Below are 24,719 nucleotides of genomic sequence, written 5' to 3'. Positions count from 1 at the left end.
TCTTTAATAGTGCTTATAGTTAGGGCTGAATCAGGTTTGCCCTGGTCGAGCCCCTTGATATGCTGCTATAGGATTATAGGCTGCTGGGGGATGTTTTAGGATACACTGAGCACCTATCTCCTCTTCTCTCTCTACTTATGGATGAATTTACATCTCTCCATTGCACCTTATTAACTCTGCTTCCTCCCCGGAGTCTTTGTGACTTCACGTCTCAAAGGGTCCATTGGACCTGGCGGTGTCTGATGCCTGGTGAGCCGGCCTCCCGCGTTGGCCCTGCTGATGCGCCCCGCCCCCCCTCCTCTCTACCTCCTTCTGTTCCATTCATACATTGTCATATTCATGTAATGTGTTTATTTAACTTTGTAATGCTGTTCATTCTGTACACATGACATCTATTGCATCTGTCCATCCGGGTAGAGGGATCCTCCTCTGTTGTTCTCCTGAAGGTTTATTCCCTTTTTCCCTGTAAAAGGTTATTTCTTGGGAGTTTTTCCTGATCCGATGTGAGGTCCTGGGACAGGGATGTCGTATGTGTACAGATTGTAAAGCCCTCTGAGCCAAATTTGTAATTTGTGATATTGGGCTATACAAAATAAACTGAATTGAATTGAATTGAATGGCAGTGAACTTTGCATGGTATACCACGCAGAATAAATGCAGCATTGGTAGCATACTGGACCATGATTGGCTTTTAAAGTAGTTGTGATGTCATACATCCTGCTAGTTCATCAGGTGTTACAGGGATGAGGAAAACAGAATACAATTTACAAGTTGTGTGTCTCATACTTATATTCCATCTTACTGTTAAAGAAGTGTGAAGACTTTCACTCATACCAGTAAATGGGATTCATCTGTGGCTTGGACACTTATCTCTGTCTCAGGTCTAATTATGCTAAGGAGAATAATACTTCTTCCACAGGGTTTTGAAGAGATAGTTAGACAGAATGCAATAGGGCCCGTTGTCACCATTGCAAGTTTAATTGAACTTGTTTGGCAATACAACAATAATTGTTCAAACATCAATAACAAGTATATTATATATGTTCCATGCTCCTGTACTAATGATTTCTGGAGACCTTTTGTTCATGTATTTAGAAAAAAAAGATCTTATTTATCTTTGTTTGGACCTCAAGTTTGTGTACATTATTTTATATATATATATTTTTTTTGTAGGATTTATAACTAACTTTTTTTATTAGCTTTGGGGAAAAATAGTGGGTTACTGATTGAATTAAGATTTGTGCTGTGATTTGTGTCACATTGTGTTCGTTGCGTTTGTTTTATAGACAACCTTAACTTTTGTTTTCTTAACCTACAGTATGCAGGCGAAGATCTTCCATGTCTGAGTAAAAAAACCGTAGCTGCAGGCAGTCCAAAACAGCAGACCTCGCTCTGAACAACAACAAACGTCATTTAAAGGGGGAGATGGCCGTGTCACGTGGTCAGGTCCGTTTCCTGTTTACCGCCTGATGTACCTTCCTACTGTAGTACACATATTGCAACACCACTCTCCACTGCTGGGGCTTTTGTCTACAACAACAGACGCAGCATTGGGATCCTGCAGCCACAGGATTGACTGCTGTATAACTTTACCTCGTGTGTCGCCATAGTCATGGTTACTCATGAGACATGAAGACGTGACATTGAGGAAACGTGCGCAGGCCAGGAAAGATCCTGGAGATTTCCTGACTCCAGCTCACCGGAGTTCAATTCGGGGGTGCTGGGAGGCGCTCAAAATCTCAATTCACCCGATGTCCCAAGCGCAAACTAAACAGTGGTGATGTGGAGAACTACAAAGGTCTGAATTGATTCTCTCAAATGAGTACACGGGGGGTTTGAGTTCGTGGACGCCACCAACCTCCGCCTAGTAAACAGAGCTAGCCTGTTCGCTCGTCGTGCTAACTCCGGTAGCACGACGCGGGTTGCGTTTCGAGAGTGGAGCAGCTCGCCGGTGCCCTGACTTCAGGAAGAGTCCCCGGCTCTGGCCCCCTCAAGCCGGCAGTCAGGAAGAAGCTGCCTGGGAAGGGATGGCCTGGTCGGTCTTCCCGTTCCAAAGGACAAGTCTCTGCGGTATTTGAAGGAGGTCGAGTTCGACTAGAGGCCACCACCGCGGGTCGAGGCGCTATGATGGCCGCCTCTCCCACCTCGGCCGGCGGCTATACGGCATCCGGGCTGTCGGTCAGAAAGAGCGAGGAAATAGCGGATTTAATAGATTTGTTTTCCAAGATGCAGTACAGAGCAAAGGAAGCCCCTCCTCGGGTAAGTTTGAGGGTCGTCATTCGGTGTACTTCAGCTATTTGACAGCCTGTCTCCTGTGTGAACGATAAGCCGAACTGCATTGCGGAATCAAGGAAATTAAAGTGACCGTGGAGTTATCCAAAACAACATATACTGTAGGTAGTTATGTATTACTTCTTAACAACTTTAGGGAACCTCTGCTCGGTTCGGCATACATCTGATCCACGAAGCTGCCCGTAATATTCATAAATGTACAGTGTTTTCATGTACTGTCTTCAACCTGAGACCAATTCTGATGCATGTTTTTGTTGCTGGTGTGACCCCTCTGCTTTACTTATATCCCTCAATCATATCTTAAACTGACCGTGCATCGTTAAGTGTATTTTATAGTTATAGTCTACATATTCGGTTATCAAATTACACAGAAATGACTTCAACATGCTGTTGCTCAATCAACAATAATTCAATAGATTGAGCTAAAACGGCCCTCCTATCAGGCAAGTGCAAGTAATCTTCAAATAGTTCTGGTCCTGAATGCCACACTTGAATGGTGTTAATGCTCTGCATAGTAACACAGTGGATGGTTAAGGGACACTCACTTGACTGGTGTGGGAGTCTGCATAAGTTTGACACCATCTGCCTCTAATGGGCTTGATCTGCTTTAACAGTAGGTGTGAATCATTTTTGAGATGAGCTCAGTAGATGCATGGCTGTTGACTGTTTTCCTTTTTGACCATTGTAATCGGTCATCAAGTGTAAAGGGAACACTGATTTTGAATGCCAGCGGATGTAAATCCTGTTGATGTACCCTCCAATATTTGGGATTAATCGGTGTCTAATCTGTTAACGCAATAGAGAGGAATCTGCTTTAGAGACCCACTTTGTTTGTCTCATTTCCACGTTTTTTCGTTTTCCGCATTCAAAATGTAGTTTTGTTTTAGGCTGCTTGCGTAACTTTTAGTTTTTGCTTCTCCTCAGGTGGAGGCGATAGAGAAGCGCTGCCTGGAGTTATTCGCCAGAGACTACAAGTACAGTATCATCCACAACTCCAATGGAGAGGTGTGTGGCCATTACCCACAGCAGATCGTTTTCCTGGAGTACGAATGCACGGACGTCGAGAGAGACAGGTACCCGTCCGCCACTCCAGTCCAGCCGCCGTTCTCCGTTACAAAGTGCAGTCCACTCGGTTACCGATTACCCCTGTTGTTTGTTTGAATCTCTCCTCTAATCATGCACACCTTACTATGGGGAAGGGGGCAACGGTCAGCCTCCATCTACCGGCCCCTCTGATCGCATCAAGGCAGCAGAGGGTTTGAGGCGACTATTTTGTCGCAATGCAGCCGTAAATGGGAAATGCTTTTTAGTGATTCAATAGGTCTGTATTTCTCACTGCTGTATAATGAAGGTGAACTGTTTTCCACCGTTCTGCTGTAAATGGAAGACGTGCATTAACATAGGAAACCTGTTATTCACCACTCACTAAAGCTCTCATATACTGTATTCAAAAAAGACTCGGGCAAATCCCTTATGAGCTCAGTACTTTTATTCCTTGCTGATCTTTATTTTATAGTCTGTCTTGCAGCTTCCCACGATTCCAAGTATTAAACTGGGGAAATAACTTTTCAAATATTGAAAAGCATTAACAGAGTTGAGAATAATAAACTTATTTGCAAAGGCAGTAATAATATCTGTAATGACATATAGCAGTGTTTGAAAGCTTGGAGAAGCTGTGCATTTCTGCCAGTGAATCTGGCTCTTTCTGCAAAGTTGATAGGTGTCAGCAGTTTTCGCTCATTGCATTATAATAGTATTCTCTGTACATTAAAGCAAAGAAGTGGACGGACTGATGGAGAACGTCTGTGTGTTTGCAGGTTTGAGAGCACAGTGCAGATCGGTAAGCTGCAGGACCTGGTAAACCGGAGTAAGCTGGCTCGCTGCAGAGGGAGGTTCGTCTGTCCGGTCATCCTCTACAACGGCAAGGTAAAAGAAAAAAAGTCTAGTAATAATATTGTCGATTGCCAGTGTAAATGCCAGTATGTCTAGAGTTTTGCTTTCAATGTCTCCAACATTCCTAATGTCTCGAGCTGCGACGAATATTTCAATTATTAAATTAATCAGTAAATACTTTCATTTGTCATTTGGTGGGAAAAAGGCAAAATTAGGCGAGCAAATACTACTTATTGTTACAACATGGCAGTGTGAGCCGTAAGACAACCGCCTGATCCAATATTGTTTCTCTCACATTACAGCATATTTGCCGGTCGTCCACTCTGGCGGGATGGGGGGAGCTGTATGGACGCACGGGCTACAACTACATCTTCTCAGGTACTACAAATACACACACACCCATACACACGCACACCCATACAGGGATGGTCATAGAGAGAGCTATTCCCAATACAGTAGCCTAAGTAACTCATTTGAATGTATAAGGGCGACTGTGGTTCAGTGGTTAGCAAGTCCGTCTTTCAATCAGGATCAGTCAATCCCCGCCTCCGCTAGACCTAGTCGATGTGTCCTTGAGCAAGACACTTAACCCTGAATTGCTCCCCATAGCTGTGTCTACGGTGTAGGAATGTAAGTCGCTTTGGATAAAAGCGTCAGCTAAATGAAATGCAATGTAATTAATGTAAACTATATTAAACCTGTGCCTGATGGTGCATTGGTGTCTCATAACTAGTAAATAGTGGGCTCTGGGGCCCGTTACAACTACCATCATTTTCTATTTAATAGAGCTTGAACGCATCCGAATGTAACTCAACACAACCTTCTTTAGCTTCAGCTGTTTTCTCTGTTATTTAGCCGAGAAGGACTGTGCTGCCCCACCGGCTGCTAACGGCTAACGTTAACTTGCCCTCTTTCTGCTGATTTCAACACAGATTGATTGTTCCCGACTGTCGTCCCTCGACATGGAATTTGTAGCCTTGACTTGAACAGAAGTATCGGGTCTCGTGACGAACACACTCACACACCACGCGCGCACTTAAACGGCTTAAATTTAGCCTAAACAGGGGAAGTTGCGGCCGTCTCTTTTTCCATGACATGTTGCACTTCATTGTTTTCTCTCTGACTTGTTAATAGTTGCAGCAGTTGTTAGACACCTGTCAAACTTTTTGTTACCGAGGCTCAGTGTTTAGCCTTTAAAAGACTGGTGAGCCTCATTCAGAAGTACAACAAATATGAAGGAATTTGTCTTACCGGCCTGTACTGTTATAGTGACAATAAACCAAACACTCTCTGATAGATTGTCTTGTCTCTGGCATTCCGAAATGTAAAACACTCTGGTAAGGCATTGAAAAATGTTAGCTGGAGTAAAATATGCAACAACACTGGTTGCGCTTCTTTTAAAGGAGAATACTGTTGTATTGCTACTTGGGTCATTTCTTAAACCACTGTATGCACAATGCTGCGATATCTCTGAAAATAAGTGTGGCATAGGAGCTAGAGGTTCAGACACAGATCCAAATGTATCTGGACAATGAAGAGCAAAAGGAAAATTATTATTCAAAAATGTCTATAAAAAACAATCCATCACAGTCAACAGACTAACTTCCTGCTTCGACTTTGACCCATTATACGAAACCAAAGCCAATCATCTGTTCACAAACTATTTGGAACACTTCGAACTGGTCCGGACGAGTAGCGCACAAGGGCGAGGCTTTTTTGTGCAGAAGCATTTTTAAACAGTAGTGTTTTGGAGAAGGTAGTGAGCATACAACTGGATAAATGAGCTAGTGGATTATTCAGCTTGTGTCGTGTGAGAGTCTGACAAAATTGTGCTGCCCACCCCTCATTTGTATATCAATATTTGTAGATAGATTGATGTACAAACGATCGTTTTGGGGGCAAAGTATTCCTTTTTAAATGTGTTGTTTTACTCAACCAACAGTTCAAAATATTCAATTCACTCACTGTAAAGCCAATAAAAGCAGGTGCTGCTTATAGTTCAGAACCTGTAAATACCAAATGACTAAAATGATCAATCGAGCCAAAATAGTTTGGTTAAATCGACTTGACTGTTGGCTTTGATCGCTTGTTTGTCAGAGTGGGGTTCATTGTCGCATTGTTTGACGTCCAATACAAGAGACGGGCCGAACTACAGAACTGATATTCAGTTTCTAGTCAGCCAGGATCAAGATGTCCAGAAGGGATACAAGCTGCATCTGCAGTTCCTCATCTCTCACACAAAATAATTGGTATGTTTTAGTTAATTTGACCAACAGGAGATACATTAGTAGAACATAATTGTTTATATTGTTATCTGCAGTACACCTTTGAGCCACACAGGGGAGCCTGAATGTTCATATTGTCTTGATACTTAGAGTTTACTGATAATGTTGAATCTAATATGAAAGGCTAGCGGACATTCTTTTTGCTTTACTGACAAGAGGAAATTAATCTGTTTAGCTATTCATGGCGATATAAGGTGATGTGGAAAGGGCAGTCCAAATGTTCTGGGACGCTTAAAACACACGCATGCATGCATATATATATATATATATATATATATATATATATATATATATATATATATATATATATATATATATATATATATATATAAGCTCTGAACGGTATTGTGTTTAAACACTGAACTCGTCTTCAGCCCTTAAACCAACAGGATTTTCCGGCCGTATAACATTTCTCCAACTGTAAAATAATTAATAGAGTTTGAGTCCTTGTCATTAGTCCCACATCGAGTGAAGATCTTCATCTTGTGCACTTTCTCTTTTTCTAGGGGGCACTGATGACGCAGAGTCTGAGGAGGTTCCAGAGGATGACAGTGCAGTCAGGTAATCAAATGTTTTTCCTATTGCTTTGAAAACCCCCTGATATAACAGCTTCAATTCCCAGTCTGAAAGGCCTCTTACCATTTCTGACGGGGAACTGAAGCAGTTACCTCCAAAGCCATTTTTTCCTCGCCAAAAATATCCAAACTAACCCTTCAGTTATATCTAAGCTAAAGCTAAACGTTGACTCAGCTCATGCTAGCGATCACATTATTCATAACCTCGTTGATTAGCCTATGGTAACCAAGTCAAAGTCTGCGTTTCTATTTGAAAAACCCAGAAAGGAATACCGACGCCGTAGACCTTTTTAGATAGATTAGTGTACAATGAACATCAGACACAGGTCTTGAGCCATATCACCGTGTGACACAAATCACTTTAGAAAACAATAACACAACAATGGAAGTGATATGTGACTGACCGAAAGACAACACCGAGCAAGAGAGTCCATTTTGCCATCATTCTTTCTATATTTATTTTCCTCCTTCTTTCTCCCCCCGTTTCCTCCTCCTCAGGAATGGGGACTCTCAGCTCTTTGACAAGGTTCGAGGCCTCGACATTAAGCTGCTACGTTACCTCTCGGTTCGCTACATCTGTGACCTGATGGTGGAGAACAAGAAGGTTAAGTTTGGCCTAAAGTAAGGAACAGCACAGACCAATTATCCACAGCCTGCCTCTCTGTTAACTAGGTCACCGTTTCCACTGGACTTTGTTAGAAGAAACCTCATGGGCGGCATCTCACTATTGACTCTGTGCGCTTGTGGTTATGTCTAACCTGGGAAGGCTTGAGATTGGGTTTTTATTGTATCTGTGTATACAGAGCTTGGTAATCAATGTAACAGCCTTCTTGGTATTTTAAGGACTAAACCGTATTTGATCGCGGCTGTTATACGTGGAACAGATGGTACCTGTGCGGTTGCTTAAAGTTACTACAAGGAACTTTTAAGTGGTTCTCTATATGACCTACATAAGTAAACAAGACCATCAGAGAGGAGATTTCTATCTAGTTGTTCTTGATGCTTATTATCAGAGCCACCGGTATGATGTTTTCTCAAAGGACTCTGGTGCTCGGAAACTACCGCTTTTGTCTATAGGGACCGCAAATTCAACACACAAAAAAGGTTCCATGTAGTAACTTCAACCACAGATCTTTGACTAAAAATGAAGGATCAATAGAGCTATGAATTTATATATCAAACTAAAGAAGGATGTAAGGGATGGCATGACGTCATGTTTATGCTAGAAGGCAGGAAACGGTGAACAGTTATACCATATATAAGAGTAATATAATGTATTTTAATTCTGAACTGCAAGAATAAACTAAACATGGCTGTAGAAGGTGTTTCTCAAAATAAGGCTTTTCATTTTTTGCAGAAAGTGCCAAAATGTGTATAGATTCTGCTCTTGCTGAGATAAGCAGTTTAGGCCAATAGGATGGCCCTGTGTTATGTAAGGGTTGCATATTAAAATGAATGCTCCCAATGTATCTCACCTGTTTCTTTGCGTCTGTCTCTGCAGTGTGACATCATCTGAGAAGGCGGACAAGGTCCAACGCTATGCAGACTTCACCTTGCTCTCTGTGCCTTACCCAGGTAAACTCTCTAAACACTGCGGATATGTAGACAACGTCCATCGCTGTCATAAAACAGCAGCTAGAAATTATTTGATAAATAAATGAATGAGATTTTACCAATCAGATTCAACTGTGCATTCGGGTACACCCCCAAACATATGACAACGGGTGGTGGTTTACACTCTGAGCAGGCGAAATGATTTTGAAGATTATTTTATGATATGTGCACGGCAACAAATGACTTCCATGTAGTTCGCCTGTAGCTGGACCACGAAGTTTAAAAAAAAAAAAAAAAAAAAGCTTTAACTGTTTACGACTTACAAAAAAAAAAAAAAAAAGCTAAGTGTGTAATTATTATTTTTTTTGTCTTTTCAGGATGTGAGTTTTTTAAGGACTACAAAGACAGAGACTATACAGCCGAGGGTCTCGTGTTCAACTGGAATCAGGTAGAGAGACCGTCTGTTCAGTCCGTCATTCAACGGTAGCTCGGCTCTGTATCGATCTGACGACACTGTGTCTCCCCTGACAGGACTATGTGGACGCTCCTTTGACAATCCCCATGTGCTTTACTCAAAACTTGAACATCGACTGGACTCGATACCAGGTTAGCGCTTCTCTTCTCACCTCATGCTCTGCTCTCCTCAGCTGTGACTCTCTCTGTAATGTTTGTGGCGTGTCAGTGCCATCTGTTGTCCGACTCCGCACAGTGCTTCGGCCACAATTCAGATGAGTACGTGCACACATGCGGTAATAGTTGCAGTGCGGTTTAAACCCTCACTGACTCGATTTTAGAATAATAAATATAGGCCATATGGATGGCTGCGTTTTGGGGGAACGCGTTTTGGAGGTGTAAACCTGGAGACTTTTCTACTATATATTTGGTTAAACAAATGGCAGGAATAAGCTGGTGCAGATACACTGCATGATACAGACAGATGTGGTGGAAGATGATTTGTGCTGTTTTAAAAACCTCACTGTGCAACCAGTCATTTGATTTCTATGTTACGTATGTGTGTTTGTTTGTTTCAGTCGTGGGACCTGGTGGAGCAGACTCAGAACTACCTAAAGCTGCTGCTCCACATCATCAACAGTGATGGTAGGTTGTAGCAGAACATGTTGGTTTAGGGTTGTGGGGCGTTAAAGTTAGAATATAGGAGAGCTCTGCCACTGATGACGTAATTTAGCCGATTGTGATCTTTTATTGATGGTTCATATAGACCAGTGGGTCTCAAACTGTGAGCAGTGGTATTACAAGTGGGGCGCAGGGGGAAATGCAGAAAGACCTTTATTGAGAACATCACGAATTGCAAAAGTCCAAATACACGGTCATAAAACAAAGTCATTAATAAATACATGGCGAAATGCCTTTACCTTTGTGTACATGTTTACGTTATGGCGTTAACAGGTTACGCATGCGCGACGGCTTAGATTCTTGACAACAGCAAAACGTGTATGAGCACATCTGTTTACAAATGGCACAAGTCTCATTTATACAGTTGAATGTTTACTACTTCCCAAACATGTTACTATGTAAAACGCTGATCAATTAATGATGAAATGAATGTTCATTTTGCTGAAATATATAAAGTCTTTAACTTTAAGCTTTGATTTGGTTGCTTCTCGTGATGTTCGTTCTCCACACATGATGTGTTTATGGACCGTTCCAAAAACAAACATGATAATGTCTGTTTTTACAGCTTCTGGCTGTTTATAAATGGTGCTGTATGAATAAATGCTTTTCAAACCCACTGGCGGGTTTTGGGGTTCAGAGGTTTAAACCTGCCCTATTCCAAATGTTTCTATTAACATTGATTTAGTGACCACGGGCCTTATTTTAACCAGAGTTGCTGTTGACCTCGATGATGTTGTTGTGTCTCGTTTTAGATGAGAGCGGCCTCCTGGTGCACTGCATATCAGGCTGGGACCGAACGCCTCTGTTTGTGTCTCTCCTCAGGCTCTCCCTGTGGGCAGTAAGTTCCCCCCTCACCCCCCACCTTCATATTAATTAGTGACGCTAGTAGTCTTCATTCACAACCCTCCACATGCATCCAATTTACCACTTCAAACACGCTTTTGGATTAGCCTCAGTGTTCATTGCCTTTTATTAAAAATGTAAGGAGTATGTTATGAATATGTAATCTTTTTCTCCATGATGGAAGCTGCTGACAGACCACACACTTTTCAGTCGGAATAAGAAATGCATGACATCCGGTGTACGATCGGCCCGCGGTATTTCATCGAACGCGGGCTGTTTTGACTCATTCTCCTCGTGTATTCTTTGTCAGGACGGCGCCGTGCACGCCAGCCTGGAGCCGGCCGAGATCCTGTACCTCACCATCGCTTACGATTGGTTCCTCTTCGGGTAACAAAAACAAATCACACACACACACACACACACACACACACACACACACACACACACACACACACACACATCATCCATCACCATTTCATGAGTTTGCGGTGAACTCATGGCGCATTAGGCAGCATTTATACTTCATAGGTGCACTCGCAGCTTCTCTATGGTTTGAGACGCACCGTGTTTATCTGCGACGCATAATTGAGAAGTGACTGGTTGATGAAGCAGAAGGGACATGAGACGAGTAGTACGACTCCTTTTATTTTCTCTCTCTCTCTCTTGGGGTTCTCCTTTCATAATTACCAGCAGGATTTCTCGTAGCAAGCTAGCCCATGTAATTATACATCAGCAGGCGCGTCTAAGCCCTCGGGACATTGGCCAAGCAGAAGAAGAAGTGTGGTTGTGTATGCAAGGTTCAATGTTAATGTTTAACATAATTTATTCGTGGTCATGAAATAACAACAAGGTCTAAAGTTAATTGTCATGTTTGCGCTTGCTCTCAAAACTGCACGATACATACATGGCGGCGTTCTGCCCACATCCTCTGTCTAAGCTTGTAAACATCGTATTTACCCTCCGCCATTTTACCCGCTGCCTCAAGTTCATTTGTCGAGCGCAATTTTTAAAAGAAAGTTGAACAATGAGTAAGAAGGCTCACTCCTTTGCTACTTTCATCATCATCATCATCATCATCATCATCATCATCATCATCATCATCATCATCACCATCACCATCACCATCATCTTCTCAGGAAAAACGTGCTTCATTCAGGCAGGTGAGATTCACTCGCCCGAGGTGGCATTTTACTTGCAGAGGGCATTCCTTGTTATGGAGCCCTGGAGGGACGAAGGAGTTGGATGAAGCAGAGAGCCAGAGGGATTGGCCAGAGGTGCTGTAGCTGCTGCTGTGACTTCTGGAATCCAGCTTGTTTGGCTCTCTCTTTCATGGCTATCAGCCCGACGGACGGTTTTATGATCCCCAGAGAAGTCCTTGACTCGTGCTTTGATTGGCAAAATTAATGCCAAAACCCCCTTTTCTCTCCAAGCCCTGACGATATCTAGCCAGCTGTTTAATCATCAATGGATCTCACTTCTCCAATACTGCTTGAATCCACAAAAATGATTTGGGGATTTGGGGAATGACGATTTATTCGAGACTTTCGAACATGCGTCTTTATATGGAGAAGATAGGATTGTGTTGAGTAGTTGTTTTGGTATACATAAGTAGCAGCTGGCATGGGATGCGGTGCATTGATCTTTTTTCTATTTCCAGTCACATGCTGCCAGATCGACTCTCCAAAGGGGAGGAGGTAAGTTATATTTTTTTCCCTACAACTTTGATGATAAAGCTGTTATTGACAGGAAGGCGTTTGACAGGAACACGATAGGACATGCATCCTAAACAAATTATAAATAATATGATTAATATACTTTTGAAAAAAAAATGTTCAGGTTGAGACACAATTGAAGCAATCAGTCAGATTTTGATGTGAGGAGGCATGAAACATATTTTTGGTCTGAAAGGAAGCTATGATGAGAGAACTTTTGACGATCACATGTCATAAAGCCACGAGGCATTGCAGGTAAAACTTGACTAATAATTATAATTACAGCCCCTGGGGAGGAGAGTAATATTCCAAGGAGATTTAAGTCGCAACATTACAAGAATAAGAACTCTAAAGAATTATGTGCCACAGGCGTTTTATTTGATTGTGAGACTAAAGACATCACAGAGCCATCAGAGAAAGACGAGAACAGTAATCCCAATTTTATTTTTGAAATGCAAAATGTCTTGCTCACACTTCATGGTCACAATTCTTTGAAAAACGACTGTTTAAAAAAAAAAAAAAAAAAAAAAAAAAAGATTAATTCAAATCAAGGCATGACTCGCATGGTTAAATACAGGTCAAAAAGAAGATGTGTTATTCTCAAGAATCTGAGATCAGCCATGCACATTGTTGGAGAAAAGGTGTCCGTTGTCTAAAACATCAACATTAGCATCACATTTATTCCTAAGAATCAAAAAGAGAGTGCTTCTTTATTTTATATTTTTATACCAACAGAATGAAATCCAGTCAAAGGTCATGTTTCTACAGGGTCATTCCTCTCACTGTTTTTGTACCTGCTGCTACCAGTGAGCTGCAGTATGTACGACGACTGTTCCATGTGAAAGAACTGTATATTTAAGGACGACGTCTGGGCTGTTGAGGTACTATCGATTGCTGTTTCACCTCTAATCAAACATGTTTTCTTTCTCCTTCAGATTTTCTTCTTTTGCTTCAATTTTTTGAAGCACATCGTCTCAGAGAAATTCTCAGCTGTTAAGAAACAGAGGTATGTTCCTTGTTGACGTTAGCTTGTTATGATCTTATATTTAAGAATATCGTTATCATAAAGCTGTATGCTTTCATAGTATATAGTCTGTTGCTCAAGTTTTGTAGTAACACTCGTACAGTAAATAACTAACTCTGTGAATATACAGCCTCCGTCGGCAAATCTAGCATTCTTCCTCTTCTTTTGATCTCCGACAGTTATTTCATCATTATTATTTTTCAGGAGGAAGAACTCTCACATCAAAGACGGTGATTTCACTGTGGAAGATCTCTGCCAGTTAAGTAAGTCCTCCTTCCCTCCCCACAGGCCAACTTACAGGAGACCTCAGATGGATGCGCTCCTTCAACGGGCAAATTTATTTCCTATATTTCCTCATTATAGAGGGCTGCAGGGATGAAGTAGTTTTGTAGGCCAACTGGGAAGTTATCATCGCACTGGTTCCCTCAAGAAAAGGCAATGGGGTTTTAATTGGATTTTGGATTATTGCAGAAAATAAATATAATATTCACAAATGAACACCACTTTTATGATTATTGAAGCGTGAATGTAGTTTCCAGTAGTAATAAGCTAACGTTAGGCTAAAAAGCAGGGATCACTAATAGACGGACCAGGCGCCATGGTCTCCAGACCTGGACCTACTGTATAACCGATAGATAATTGAGAATTATTACATTTTGACCGGCGCAGCTTTTCTTGCATTTAAGGCACGCGTTCAGCGGTCCAGGAAACACACCAACCAATTACATGCGTTGTAAATTGTATCACGTGACGCTACTTGGCCAATCAAATATGTGTATTCCTATTATTATTATTATTATTATTATTATTATTATTATTATTATTATTATTATAAGCGACTCAAGTTGTGAGATCGGTTGTTCGATCCCCCTCTGCTAGCCTTAGTCGATGTGTCCTTGAGCAAGGCACTTAACCTCGAAATGCTCCCCGTAGCTGTGTCTACGGTGTGTATGAATGTAAGTCGCTTTGGATAAAACGCATCAGCTAAATGAAATGTAATGTAGAAAGAGAAAAGTAGATGGCTTAACGAGAGCCTTTAACCAATTATAGACATATAATAGACTCTTATAGGTTAATTCTTCCCACTGACGATGGCGATTATTAAAAGGGTAATATGAAGTTTATTTATAATTCATCCAGTTCTGTTTAAAATCTGTAATAATAAATATTGTTTACATATTATTCAATTCAACTTTTTAAAAAAAGTGATATGACAGTCAGTTGTTAACTACATACAGACGGTAATAATACGGCTAGGCTACTTCAATACATATGGGACTAAATCATAGAACAAGTTAGATGTTAATGTGATGCTCTGGACCTTTGCATGAGGATATTCTCTCCTACTGGACCTCGTTGAATTTACTTAACTACCCATACAATACAGGAATTACTTCACGGTCACATGACTTCACGTCGCCACCCCAAAGCTAAAGATGGACTAGTCGGTGTGATGACGTTTAGTCTTCTCATTTAGTCACTGGTTCACGACCGCTTTTTTAAAGACGCATAAAAGCTTCTAGGAGTATTTACTTACATATTTTATACCATAGAACAAAACGTAAACATCTCTTAAGGCTTGTTTTAACCACATAAACTTGGGGATATGGACTTAGTTACCGTGAGGTCACTCACAGAAGAGCCCTCGTCGTCTTGGCAGTGACAACACAAGCTAAGCAAAGAGGTGCTTCGACTCTGGCGACGTAGCAAATGTTGTAAAGAACTCTTTATCAGAGAATAAATACTTTTCTCTTGATTTATTACCTCAGTAAACTGAGGCGACTCAGTGGTAGAGCAGGGTCGTCCTTCAATCAAGATCGACAGTTCGATCCCTGGCTCTGCTAGTCTGTGTTGATGTGTCCCTAAGGCAATACACTTAACCCCATAATTTCCTCCCGCAGACGGTTCCTGCACTGTATGTGAATGTTAGATAGTCCTGGTGGGCAGGTGGAACCTTGCACGGTAACCTCTGTGATCAGTGTATGAATGAGTGTAAATGGGTCAACGATGAAAAGTAGTGTTAAAGCGCTTTGAGTGGTTGGAAGACCAGAAAAGTTTAATATATTTAAACATGAGTTTATGGTCTCAATCGCTAGTTTCAAGTCTTCTTCAATACAGTATGATGTTCATTTCTTAAATGATGGTCCATTTAGAGTCAAATAGACCACAATGCTTTAGGGTGGGGCTAACTTGTGATTGACAGGTCTCTAGCCAAGCTGTAAATGGTGTCTCTACGTCGCTCAGCCGCAGTCCAATAATGGTCACTTACGCTCACTGGTTGCACACAAAAGAAAATGGTGTCAAATGTTCTCCACAAACCAACGGGTGACGTCACCTGTCCTATACCATCTATGGGGATGGAGTTGCTTTTAAAACCAGCTTCAAGTGGCCATTTGAGGAACTGCAGCTTTTGTCACTTCTGTGTTTAGCTACATTTAAAAAAAATAATAATAATTAAAAAAAATCGGTTCCCTTCAAGACGAGGGAACCAGAAAAATAGTGACTGTTGCATACATTGGTTAATAGAAAAGCAGGACATGTGTTAAATGCGTCATTCTTTAAAAAAAATCTGAGTAACTTTTTTTTGTTGGGAAGTACTTGTGGGAGCTCCTGTCACTTGCCTCTGGGCTGATGCAATGAGGAATAACAAAGGTTCTAAGCGCTGAGAGACGAAGCAGTGAGACTCTGGGTGATAACACAGAGCTTTCATCTCTTCAGAAAATGGCAGGGCTCGTAACCTTCAGTAGAGTCTTGCATTTCCATTAGCATGCTGACTTATGTCACAGTTTATCAACTTCACAGCTATAAATGGCTTGTAATTTCTGTTATATTTTACATTTAATTTTATAGACACTTCTGGCAGAATGGAAGAGAAAAGCTGCTGAAATCAGAGTTCAGAATGTGTCTCTAAGAGGCTTCTAACGCTGCACAGGGCTCTTGTGTTTCCGTGACATTGTTACATAACAGGATAAGCATAGGTGCAATTGATAACAAAAAGAATGCCTCTGATACATTTGGTGTTCCAGTAAACTATTCCAGCGCGCAAAGTAAAATGTCCTCCACTGTGGAATGCAGCCATCATTCCTGTTATTAATGAGATATGTCAGCTTCTGTAACTCGATGCAATCTCTCATCCCGCATATCTTTTCATACAAACACAAATTGGCTCCATAACAAAAGGAATTCAATCCTTTGTGTTTTCACAGGGATTATTTTGTGAGCACAGAAAAGACTAAGCGCGGCAGCGTTGGCATGTGTGCCATCCGATGGTAACTTGGCTTTAGGTATAGTCCATATATTTCTAATGTACCACCACACTCTCCTAAAGTCACCTTTCATTGCAATCTCTGCCGTCTGAAAACTATCTCAGCTTCACAGACGGATCTGATTGATCCGTGACGTATAACTCCTAAAGGTCTAATGCTCATGAGAAATGGTGTTTAAAAACTCTAAAACAGCACAACAGGCAGTTTGAGTCCGACATACTGTTGTGAAGTCATGAGCATTGTTCCAGAATGTCGATGGGATTTTTTATGTCTACATGTCTGCAGTAATAATAAGATTTATGGTGAGCTAACGGCTCCCGCTGCGTGTTTGCTTACAGAGTCGAGGGATCGCGGCAGCGTGACCAGTCTGAGCAGTGACTTCTCCCTCATCACTGAGGAAGCGGGCGGCTCCTCCAGCCTCACCAACGACACCGTGGACCTGTTCTCCAGCCAACCCCAGGCCTCCAACTGGTCAGCAACACACACACACACACACACACACACACACACACACACACAATGTCTTTTCAATTGTACGTTTTGGATTTACGCGTCAGTAACAAAGAACAACAAACAAAACAGGGACGTCCACAAGTAACAAACTGTTTATTAACCAGTCTGAAGTAGTCAGGCTCACACAGCCATGATACTTAACAGGGTTGACCAACAAGATTTGGCTTAGAGGAGAACATCGTGGGTGCTACATTGAATTAATTGAAGGGAGCTCCATGTGTAAGGCAAACCTGCATCACAAGCTGCATGCGCTCCTCCTCCTCTGTGGAAGCTGACGTGCTCTCTCTACCCCCGACCCCCCCCAGGAGGAAAGGCCCCACCTCCTCTCCTCAGATGGTAGTCTGGAACAAACCGAACCCTCTGGACGAGCACCTCTCCCATCCACTCAGCGAAGCCAGGTCTTCAAGCTCCTCCTCCTCCAACCAGTCGGAACACATGGCCACACGCACCGGCAGCAGCCCATTGGCCGTCCCCGGAAGAAGGTGAGGGAATTCATGTAACTCCCGTCAGCCCAGGCCCGTAGAGATCACCCCCGCAGCCCCCGCACCGCGGGGGGCCTTGCGTGCCAATTTATTTTTTTTTTAATCCAACACTAGCCAGCGGACTCGGCTGTATTGCAGCTAAGTGTCGGCTGACTCGGCTGTGTTCCGGCTCGATGCGGCCAAAAGTGAGCCACCTTTGGCACATTTCACTGTTGCCATGTCTGGCCCAGGTGTAGCTGTTACGGACATGGGCAGATTCTGTCTGAGACATGGCAACCGGTTTATCGGCTCTGGCCGATGATGGCTGCCGAATAATGTAATAAATAAATAATATTACATTACGTAATAACATTAAGATATTAAGTTGTCTCTCTCATAAAGCTACACAATAAAAAAAAAAAGTATTTTAAACTGGCTTTATAAGTTTTAAATAATAGTTGTAAAGGCAATCGTAACAGGCAACCACTAGGGCCTCCTGCTACGCGGACTGGTGTTATTGTTGAGCCGCGGCGTATTCTGGGAGAACTACGAGGAAATTTCTCTTGAGGAAAAATGAAACGCACATTTAAAAGTGGTGCCCAAAAGCGGCATTCAAAACAGAACATTTCTGAATTGAATGCCAAACTTCCCAAAATTACAAGTCTTTTTCGACCAGCTGGTGAAGTGTGCACTCATCTGCCACAAGAGACGGGTATTGTACTGTTTGCTATAGCTAACATTACCACGTAGCTAAAGTTATACTTTGACAGCTGTACTGCTCTGTCTATGTGTTGTGCTTGAAAATACATTAACCTTATTAAACCTATGCTCTCACTATACCCCCTGCGCCCATTATCGGACCCCCTCCTTAATTATCTCCACAACCACATCGTTGTTTAACTTCATTTCACGTTGTACAACACTGCAACCCTTTTGAGAAGACAACGACTCTGTACAAAATAATAAAAGTAACCGTTAAGTAAGAAAGGTCATTTTCCAAGCTAAAACTGATCAAAACATATCTCAGAAGCTCCATGTCACAAGAGAGGCTGTCAGGTCTGGCCATCCTTAGCATAGAGAATAAACGTGCGCGCAGTTTAGATGTAAAGAGCGTGGTTAAAGACTTTGCACACAGATTTGCTAAAAGACGCGCACATGTGTATTCAAATGCAAACCTGTAGAAAGTAGCCTACCGGTGTATCGACTATATGTAGGCATATTTGTTATGTTTTTGTAACGTATGTTCTGTTTGAGCTGTTTGATAGGCCCTAGCATATGTTTTTGTTTCTGTTGGAATACATTTGTTCTCTGTTTGAGCTGTTTTTTCTGATTGAATAAATTTCCCTCAAAAGAAAAGCTTGGGTCCTGTTCGTTTACGTGTATCTTTGGATAATGACCGCCGGACAATACATTATCCCTTACATATGTGGGGGGGGGGGGCTCTCAGGGTTATTCTGCAGGGGGGCCTCATGTGTTTCCGTTACGGCACTGCGTCAGCCAGTACGCGCCACCTTGTTTTTACACGCGCATGTCACGTCGGTGATGTGAATCTTGGATGATCGCCACAGGACTTCAGCTCTGGAGCCACCAGCAGAGCCTGTGGCCTCAAACTGCAGCTCATGCATGGGCAGTAAGAGAGTCTCCTCTTGATGAGTAAATCCGGCACATAAACAAGTGTTTGTCCACATTCCCATTTGATGTATATACTTGTTATCCCAGCAATTACTGAATTAAGATGAACGCATACTCTTATATGTGTAGTGGTTGCACTTCAGTTCAAACATATCCACACACTGTGATTTATAGTGAACACACCAGTGTGGATATGTTTGGACTGAAGTCGACCTGATCACCGATCATCGTCTATTTGAAGTCGTCCTAGCAGCTCGACACAGGCTGCTGTGTCGCTCTCAGTGCGCATTAATGAGCCGGTGAGGAAGCAGTGTCCTCTGGCCTTTGTAGAGACCAGCCCTAACCCTAACCCAATAAGGAACCTCTAAGACTCGGCCCGTCATCCATTAAGCTAGTCCGTTGTGCTTTGTCTTCTGACTTCTGACGTAACCCCCCCCCACTCCCGTCTCTCTCAGGTTGGCAGCAGACTACACCCGTTCCGGCTCCTCCCTCTCTACAGAATTTGGGAGCTGGCAGATAGTTTCGGGTTGTGGCAGCATCCACGACCATGGCCACTTCCCTCCACCTCTGACCTCGGCCTCCTCCACCTCTTCTGCTGTGGCTGCTGCCTACGACTCCCCCCTGCCCTTCAGTTTTCAGGACGAAGGACCCAGCGGACGAATGTGAGTACCACCGTGCCACCCCTCCTGTTGGGATGAGGTATGGGTTTGACTGATCTACCACCTCCACTCAATATTTTTCCTTGAGGAAACCCTGCGATTCTTTCTCTGTTGAAGCTCGCCCTGATTGGTGTAAGGGTCAATGTCACAATCAAATCGGCAAATTCTGTCACTGGATGATTAGTATCAGCCAGCGTATTAGCACGCTGATGTTAGCATTTAGCGGAAAGCTAATGCATACACTAATGGGAGGAGGTAAGGTTCCACCTGCACATCAGCAGTAACTAACATTCACACATATTAATACAGCGCAGGCACAGCTACAGGAGCATTTCTGGGGTTAAGTGTCTTGCCCAAGGACACATCAACATACAGCCTCACAGAATTGAGAATAGTCATCCTGGATGTCCACTAGATCCAGCTCTGTTCCAGTCCCAATATCAAAGTGCTTCGGTAGTGGAGGATTTAAGTCTGTTTTTTAGCAGCTACTTTTCCAATATAGTTTACAGTTCAGGACAGGAGCCGAACGAATTATGTCTTCAAATTGTACGTGAATGCAATATCTCAGGAACACCTCGAGAGAATGTCTTTAAACTTGGCGACAAATGTCCTCCTGGACTCAAGGATTAATTGATTAGAGTGACCTCACAACACCTGTTTTTGTCCATAACTCAAGAATTGATATGCTAATTATGACCATTCCACAAAAATGTCCAATAGGATAAAATTAAGCGATGATATTGTGGTTAGACAAATTGTTAGACCAATTAGATGGTAATTCTAGGTTCAACGTTTCATCATGTTTATTGAAGTATACCACGATTGCATACTGATCAACAGTCTTTGTTACTTCCAATCAGAAACATTCCCTTGCATGTGTAGTTATTTGAACAGAGATGGTTTCCTGTCGAGGTCCCCCCACTAAACCGAGCCATTGTCCACCAGGTTCTCCCTCTGAATCAACCTCCACACTCTCTGCTCTCATCAGGGGAAACGCTTTAATTTTTGCTTGATCTGACTGACAAAATGAGTGTGTCCCACCAGCGCCACTTGCAGTGGGGGAAAGCTAATAACCTCTCACTGTCTTTATTCAGAGGGAACTGGGAAGAAATGAGAGAGGATGGTGATGTCGATCTTTGCTTAATCCAGAAGTACCTTGCTTCTGTCTTTTTTTATTTTTATTTTTTTTCTGATTTCTTGGCAGGCTTCCTTTACAGACCTTTTCTTCCTGTCTCATCTCTCTCTCTCCCCTCTCCAGGTGTCCCTTCCCTTCTGAGCGTCAGGCCCGCCTGGAGGCGGTGCGGGAAGTCTTCCTGGCAGCCTACAGCTCCACCGTCGGCCTCAAGTCCTCGGCGCCCAGCCCCTCTGGCGCCATCACCGGCCTGCTGGAGCAGTTCGCCCGCGGGGTAGGCCTTCGCGGCACCAACGCCATCGTTTGAACCCTCCCAATGTGACTCCTTCCGCTTCCATCCATCCACAGTCAACACAACATGCCTGGACTCAGTACAATAAAGTGCCAAACATCTCTGTTCAGTTCAGGGGTGAAGCATTTATTTCTGTTCTTTTTTTTCTTGAATTTCCCTTTCCACTTTTACGCGCTTGGATTTATATTTTGATTTTGCCTGTGCTGTGCCAACTTCTCTCTGGACTTTTAATCTTTCACATTCAGGGAGAGAAATTTTTTTTCAGCCACAGTATCAAAAAGGGATTTTAAGAATGCGTTCTAGCTGCTGAAATGTAAAAGGCTGAGAACATGGTGTCTCTGCCTGTTCCCTCTGCTCTTACTGAATCTGTTCCTAAGAGTCCCTGCAGAGACCGTCCCATGTACAGGCGATGTGTTTCTCCTCATGTTTTCTGCTGCTAAATTCATTACTGATCCAAGCAGAGGAATTATTGTTTTGTGTATTGTAGGTGGATTTTGAAGATTAGATAAATACAGCACTTACTGTGTTCTGACAGAAATGGCCCCATTCGGTTTCTAATTTGTAGATACAAATTTTGATTATGGAATGTGTTTTAGAGCTCACAGCTTTGGCGTCTAGACTCAAAGGACAATGATTGGTTTTTAAAAGTCTGTCTTAATGCAATAGGCAAATGCCGTGTGTAGGCTAAAAGAGTCATTCCCTGCAGTAATGGTTCCTTCCGTCTGTACTGGCAGTGAAGGGATCCCTTAATGAGTTAGGGGACTCAACGTAGTCTTTTTCTTTCTGTCCTTTTTATAATATGAGGCTTCAGCAGTTTGAGTTAATGCCAGTGTGTTGTCCCAGTCTTGCGTCACATTTTTATTAGGAACGGCAAGATCCCCTTGGGGTTAAGGGCTTCACCATTGGTGAAACAAAATGGTCCATGCCACATTCGGATAGAGGCTGAGGCTGTTTGTTGTTGCAGGCGTTCATGGTGCGTTTGCAACCCCGGTAAGTCACCATGTGTGTGTGGCCTCATTGACTGTTTCAGGGAAGTTTAGAAATTGCCGGACGCAGGATTCCTGTTTATGAATGGTTTTGAAGGCTTCGGGGAAGCCAGTATGGACAGAATGGATGATTTACTTATGGCATGTGAGGAAGAAAAGATCTGATCCCATCCTTGTAACTAGATCACTTCCATCTACAGTGACTGTTCCTGAACGGCACAAGCCCAGAAATGAAGGGACTAACGTACCCAAGCAATCGCCTTCCCCCCTCACCGGTCTAATATCTCCATATCCTCCATATATTCAGCCGTTTTTTCTTCTCCTTCTTCTTCAGTAGCACTGACATGGTAGCACAAGAGGCACTGAGCATCGTGGTAGCGAACCCGTGCGCCGTCGGACTCCATTGAAGCGAAGTCCACGTGATTCCTGCGATTTCTGCCCAGCTGTTATTACACAAGTTTGTTCAAAAACATGTGACATTTCTACCTGAGCTGCTTTTGCGTAGGTTAACACTTTTAAAGTAATTTTCTGATTTAAGAATCCTGTTTATTTGGAACTAGCTTGTTGGTGTCGCCAATACGGTTTAGACGGCTGCTGTACCTCAGGACCTTTTGTTGTGCCTTTTTTTTTTTTTTTTTAATCTTCAGTAACACTGGGTCGGATCTCTACTTCTGGACCAGTGTCGGGTGTATTTCTTTTTCTTAAATGGTTCTAAGAGCTTGGGGTGTTTGCGGCTAATCATTTATGAAAGTTTTGACCGTAGAGCATTAGCTTTGCAATAAAGCTTTCGGGGTTTGCCCTGTAAGACTTTTTTTGTTTATTTGCTATAAACTAGTGGATGGAAACGCGCCTAATTCACTTTTCTTTTCTTTTTTTACGACATTTGAAAGGTTTGCTTAAAATTAGCTGAACTATTAAACGGAAACACGGCTGGTGTTAAATGCGATGCTAGAGCCGGAACCTATTCACCTTAGATTTGCAGAGAGATGGGAGGAAACTGCTTGCTTAAACTAATTAGGCGTGTTAATCAGTCGGTTGTTGTTAGGTGCATCTGTTTCGAGTCTTTATGCTAAGCTAGGCTAGCCACGTCCTGACTCCAGCTCTGTACTTAAAGCTCAGACATGAAAGTGGAATTGTTTTTCACAACTCTCTCAGACAGAATTAGAACACACACATTTCCCAAAATGTTCAAGGGCTCTTTAAACTTGCAGAATTTGCTGTTCACCTACATTTTGAACCAAGTTCTGCTTTCTGTGTCCCACAAAACCACATTTGCTTGAGTTGTTTTTAAGCCACGGGAGTTTGATCCCTTTATTCTTAACGCATTAAGAAACGTGGCTGCATGTATCAGTTCTCTGCATGGACTGTCGAAGTGGTTTCATTTTGTAGTCCTCCAAGAACTGACTGTAGAACAATCTGCTCGACTTTCAGGTGTGGCATCATCTCCCTGTCGGGTTTTAAGCTTTCTTTTGAGCATATCTTTCCTGAAAAGTAGTTCTAATTCAGTCCAGGTTACATATCGTTTTAATATTTCGGCCTGCAGCTGTTAAGCAGCCAGTCACAGGACACTTACAATAACTTTGTCATTTTCACAGTGCTAAAAATAGGCATTATAAGAAGCATTTCTCCTCTGGAGTTAAATACTTGTCACTTTCTCACTCACCGGTTTTGCATGACATCCCCAAGATCTCGAATGATTTTTTAAATTTCATAATCTCTTTTTAAAATGCTGCATTGCACTCGTTCTGATCTTTTCTGTGTGAAGAGGTTTCTTCTTTGTACAGTTGAGGCATTTTTAAGTAATTGTACCTTTTTTGTTATTAATTGCTCTTAGTTGTTGGCAAGCAACACGCTACAAATGAAAAGTGAACTGAGCAGCAGGTGGCAATTGTGAATAAACAACAACAAAACAAACAATTGTTGTGACTTGTGGCTTATTTCTTCCTGGCTCGATGAATTTGCTTTAGCAGGTCATCTCCGTATCTTCTGATTTATTCGTTATCCATGGAGAGATGTATTAACTATGTACACCACATGATGTACTACCCTAAGCTGACACTATGGGTCTTTACTTTACACAGATAAGTCTGGTTAGGTAAGTATGGTTTGGCAAATGAGAATTAAATTATAATGTAAAATGCAACATGATTGCCCAAAGCAGTTATAACTACCGGTAGATGTTCAAATTCAAAGAACATTCAACCCCATTGAAATTAATTGTTGCAACTTAACGACAGGAAATCTGCTTTCTTTTGGTAAAATTCTGTCTTCGCCCCTTAAAAGTTTAAAGGTCAAAGGTCTTCCCACCCAAGGCCAGATGCTTGCTGGAACCTGGCCTGAACCCAGTCAGCTCGTGTTTATTTAAACAGCTGCGTCTTCCTACTGCCTCAGAGGTGTGAATGCTAAAATGTTTCAGCGGCTCATGAATTATTGATTCATAAAATATTCATCCTACTAATCGACTGT

General features: G+C 42.4%; 1 protein-coding gene across 1 annotated transcript; it reads left to right on the top strand.

Moving 5' to 3' along the window:
* Positions 1-1,401: 1,401 nt before the first annotated feature.
* Positions 1,402-24,170, top strand: mtmr14 (myotubularin related protein 14). Its single transcript, XM_034531945.1, has 19 exons — positions 1,402-2,259; positions 3,217-3,365; positions 4,110-4,218; positions 4,488-4,563; positions 6,977-7,031; positions 7,544-7,666; positions 8,547-8,620; positions 8,977-9,047; positions 9,131-9,205; positions 9,631-9,697; positions 10,486-10,571; positions 10,887-10,963; positions 12,234-12,270; positions 13,224-13,294; positions 13,517-13,575; positions 16,917-17,049; positions 17,397-17,573; positions 19,640-19,846; positions 21,102-24,170. The coding sequence occupies exons 1-19, from the start codon at positions 2,125-2,127 to the stop codon at positions 21,280-21,282; spliced, it is 1,962 nt and encodes a 653-aa protein (XP_034387836.1). The 5' UTR covers positions 1,402-2,124; the 3' UTR covers positions 21,283-24,170.
* The last annotated feature ends 549 nt before the right edge of the window (positions 24,171-24,719 follow it).

Source organism: Cyclopterus lumpus, chromosome 5 (genome assembly GCF_009769545.1).
Source record: "Cyclopterus lumpus isolate fCycLum1 chromosome 5, fCycLum1.pri, whole genome shotgun sequence".
Lineage (NCBI taxonomy): Eukaryota > Metazoa > Chordata > Actinopteri > Perciformes > Cyclopteridae > Cyclopterus > Cyclopterus lumpus.
The sequence above is the reverse complement of the archived record's forward strand: the minus strand, read 5'-3'. Positions and strand labels throughout refer to the sequence as shown.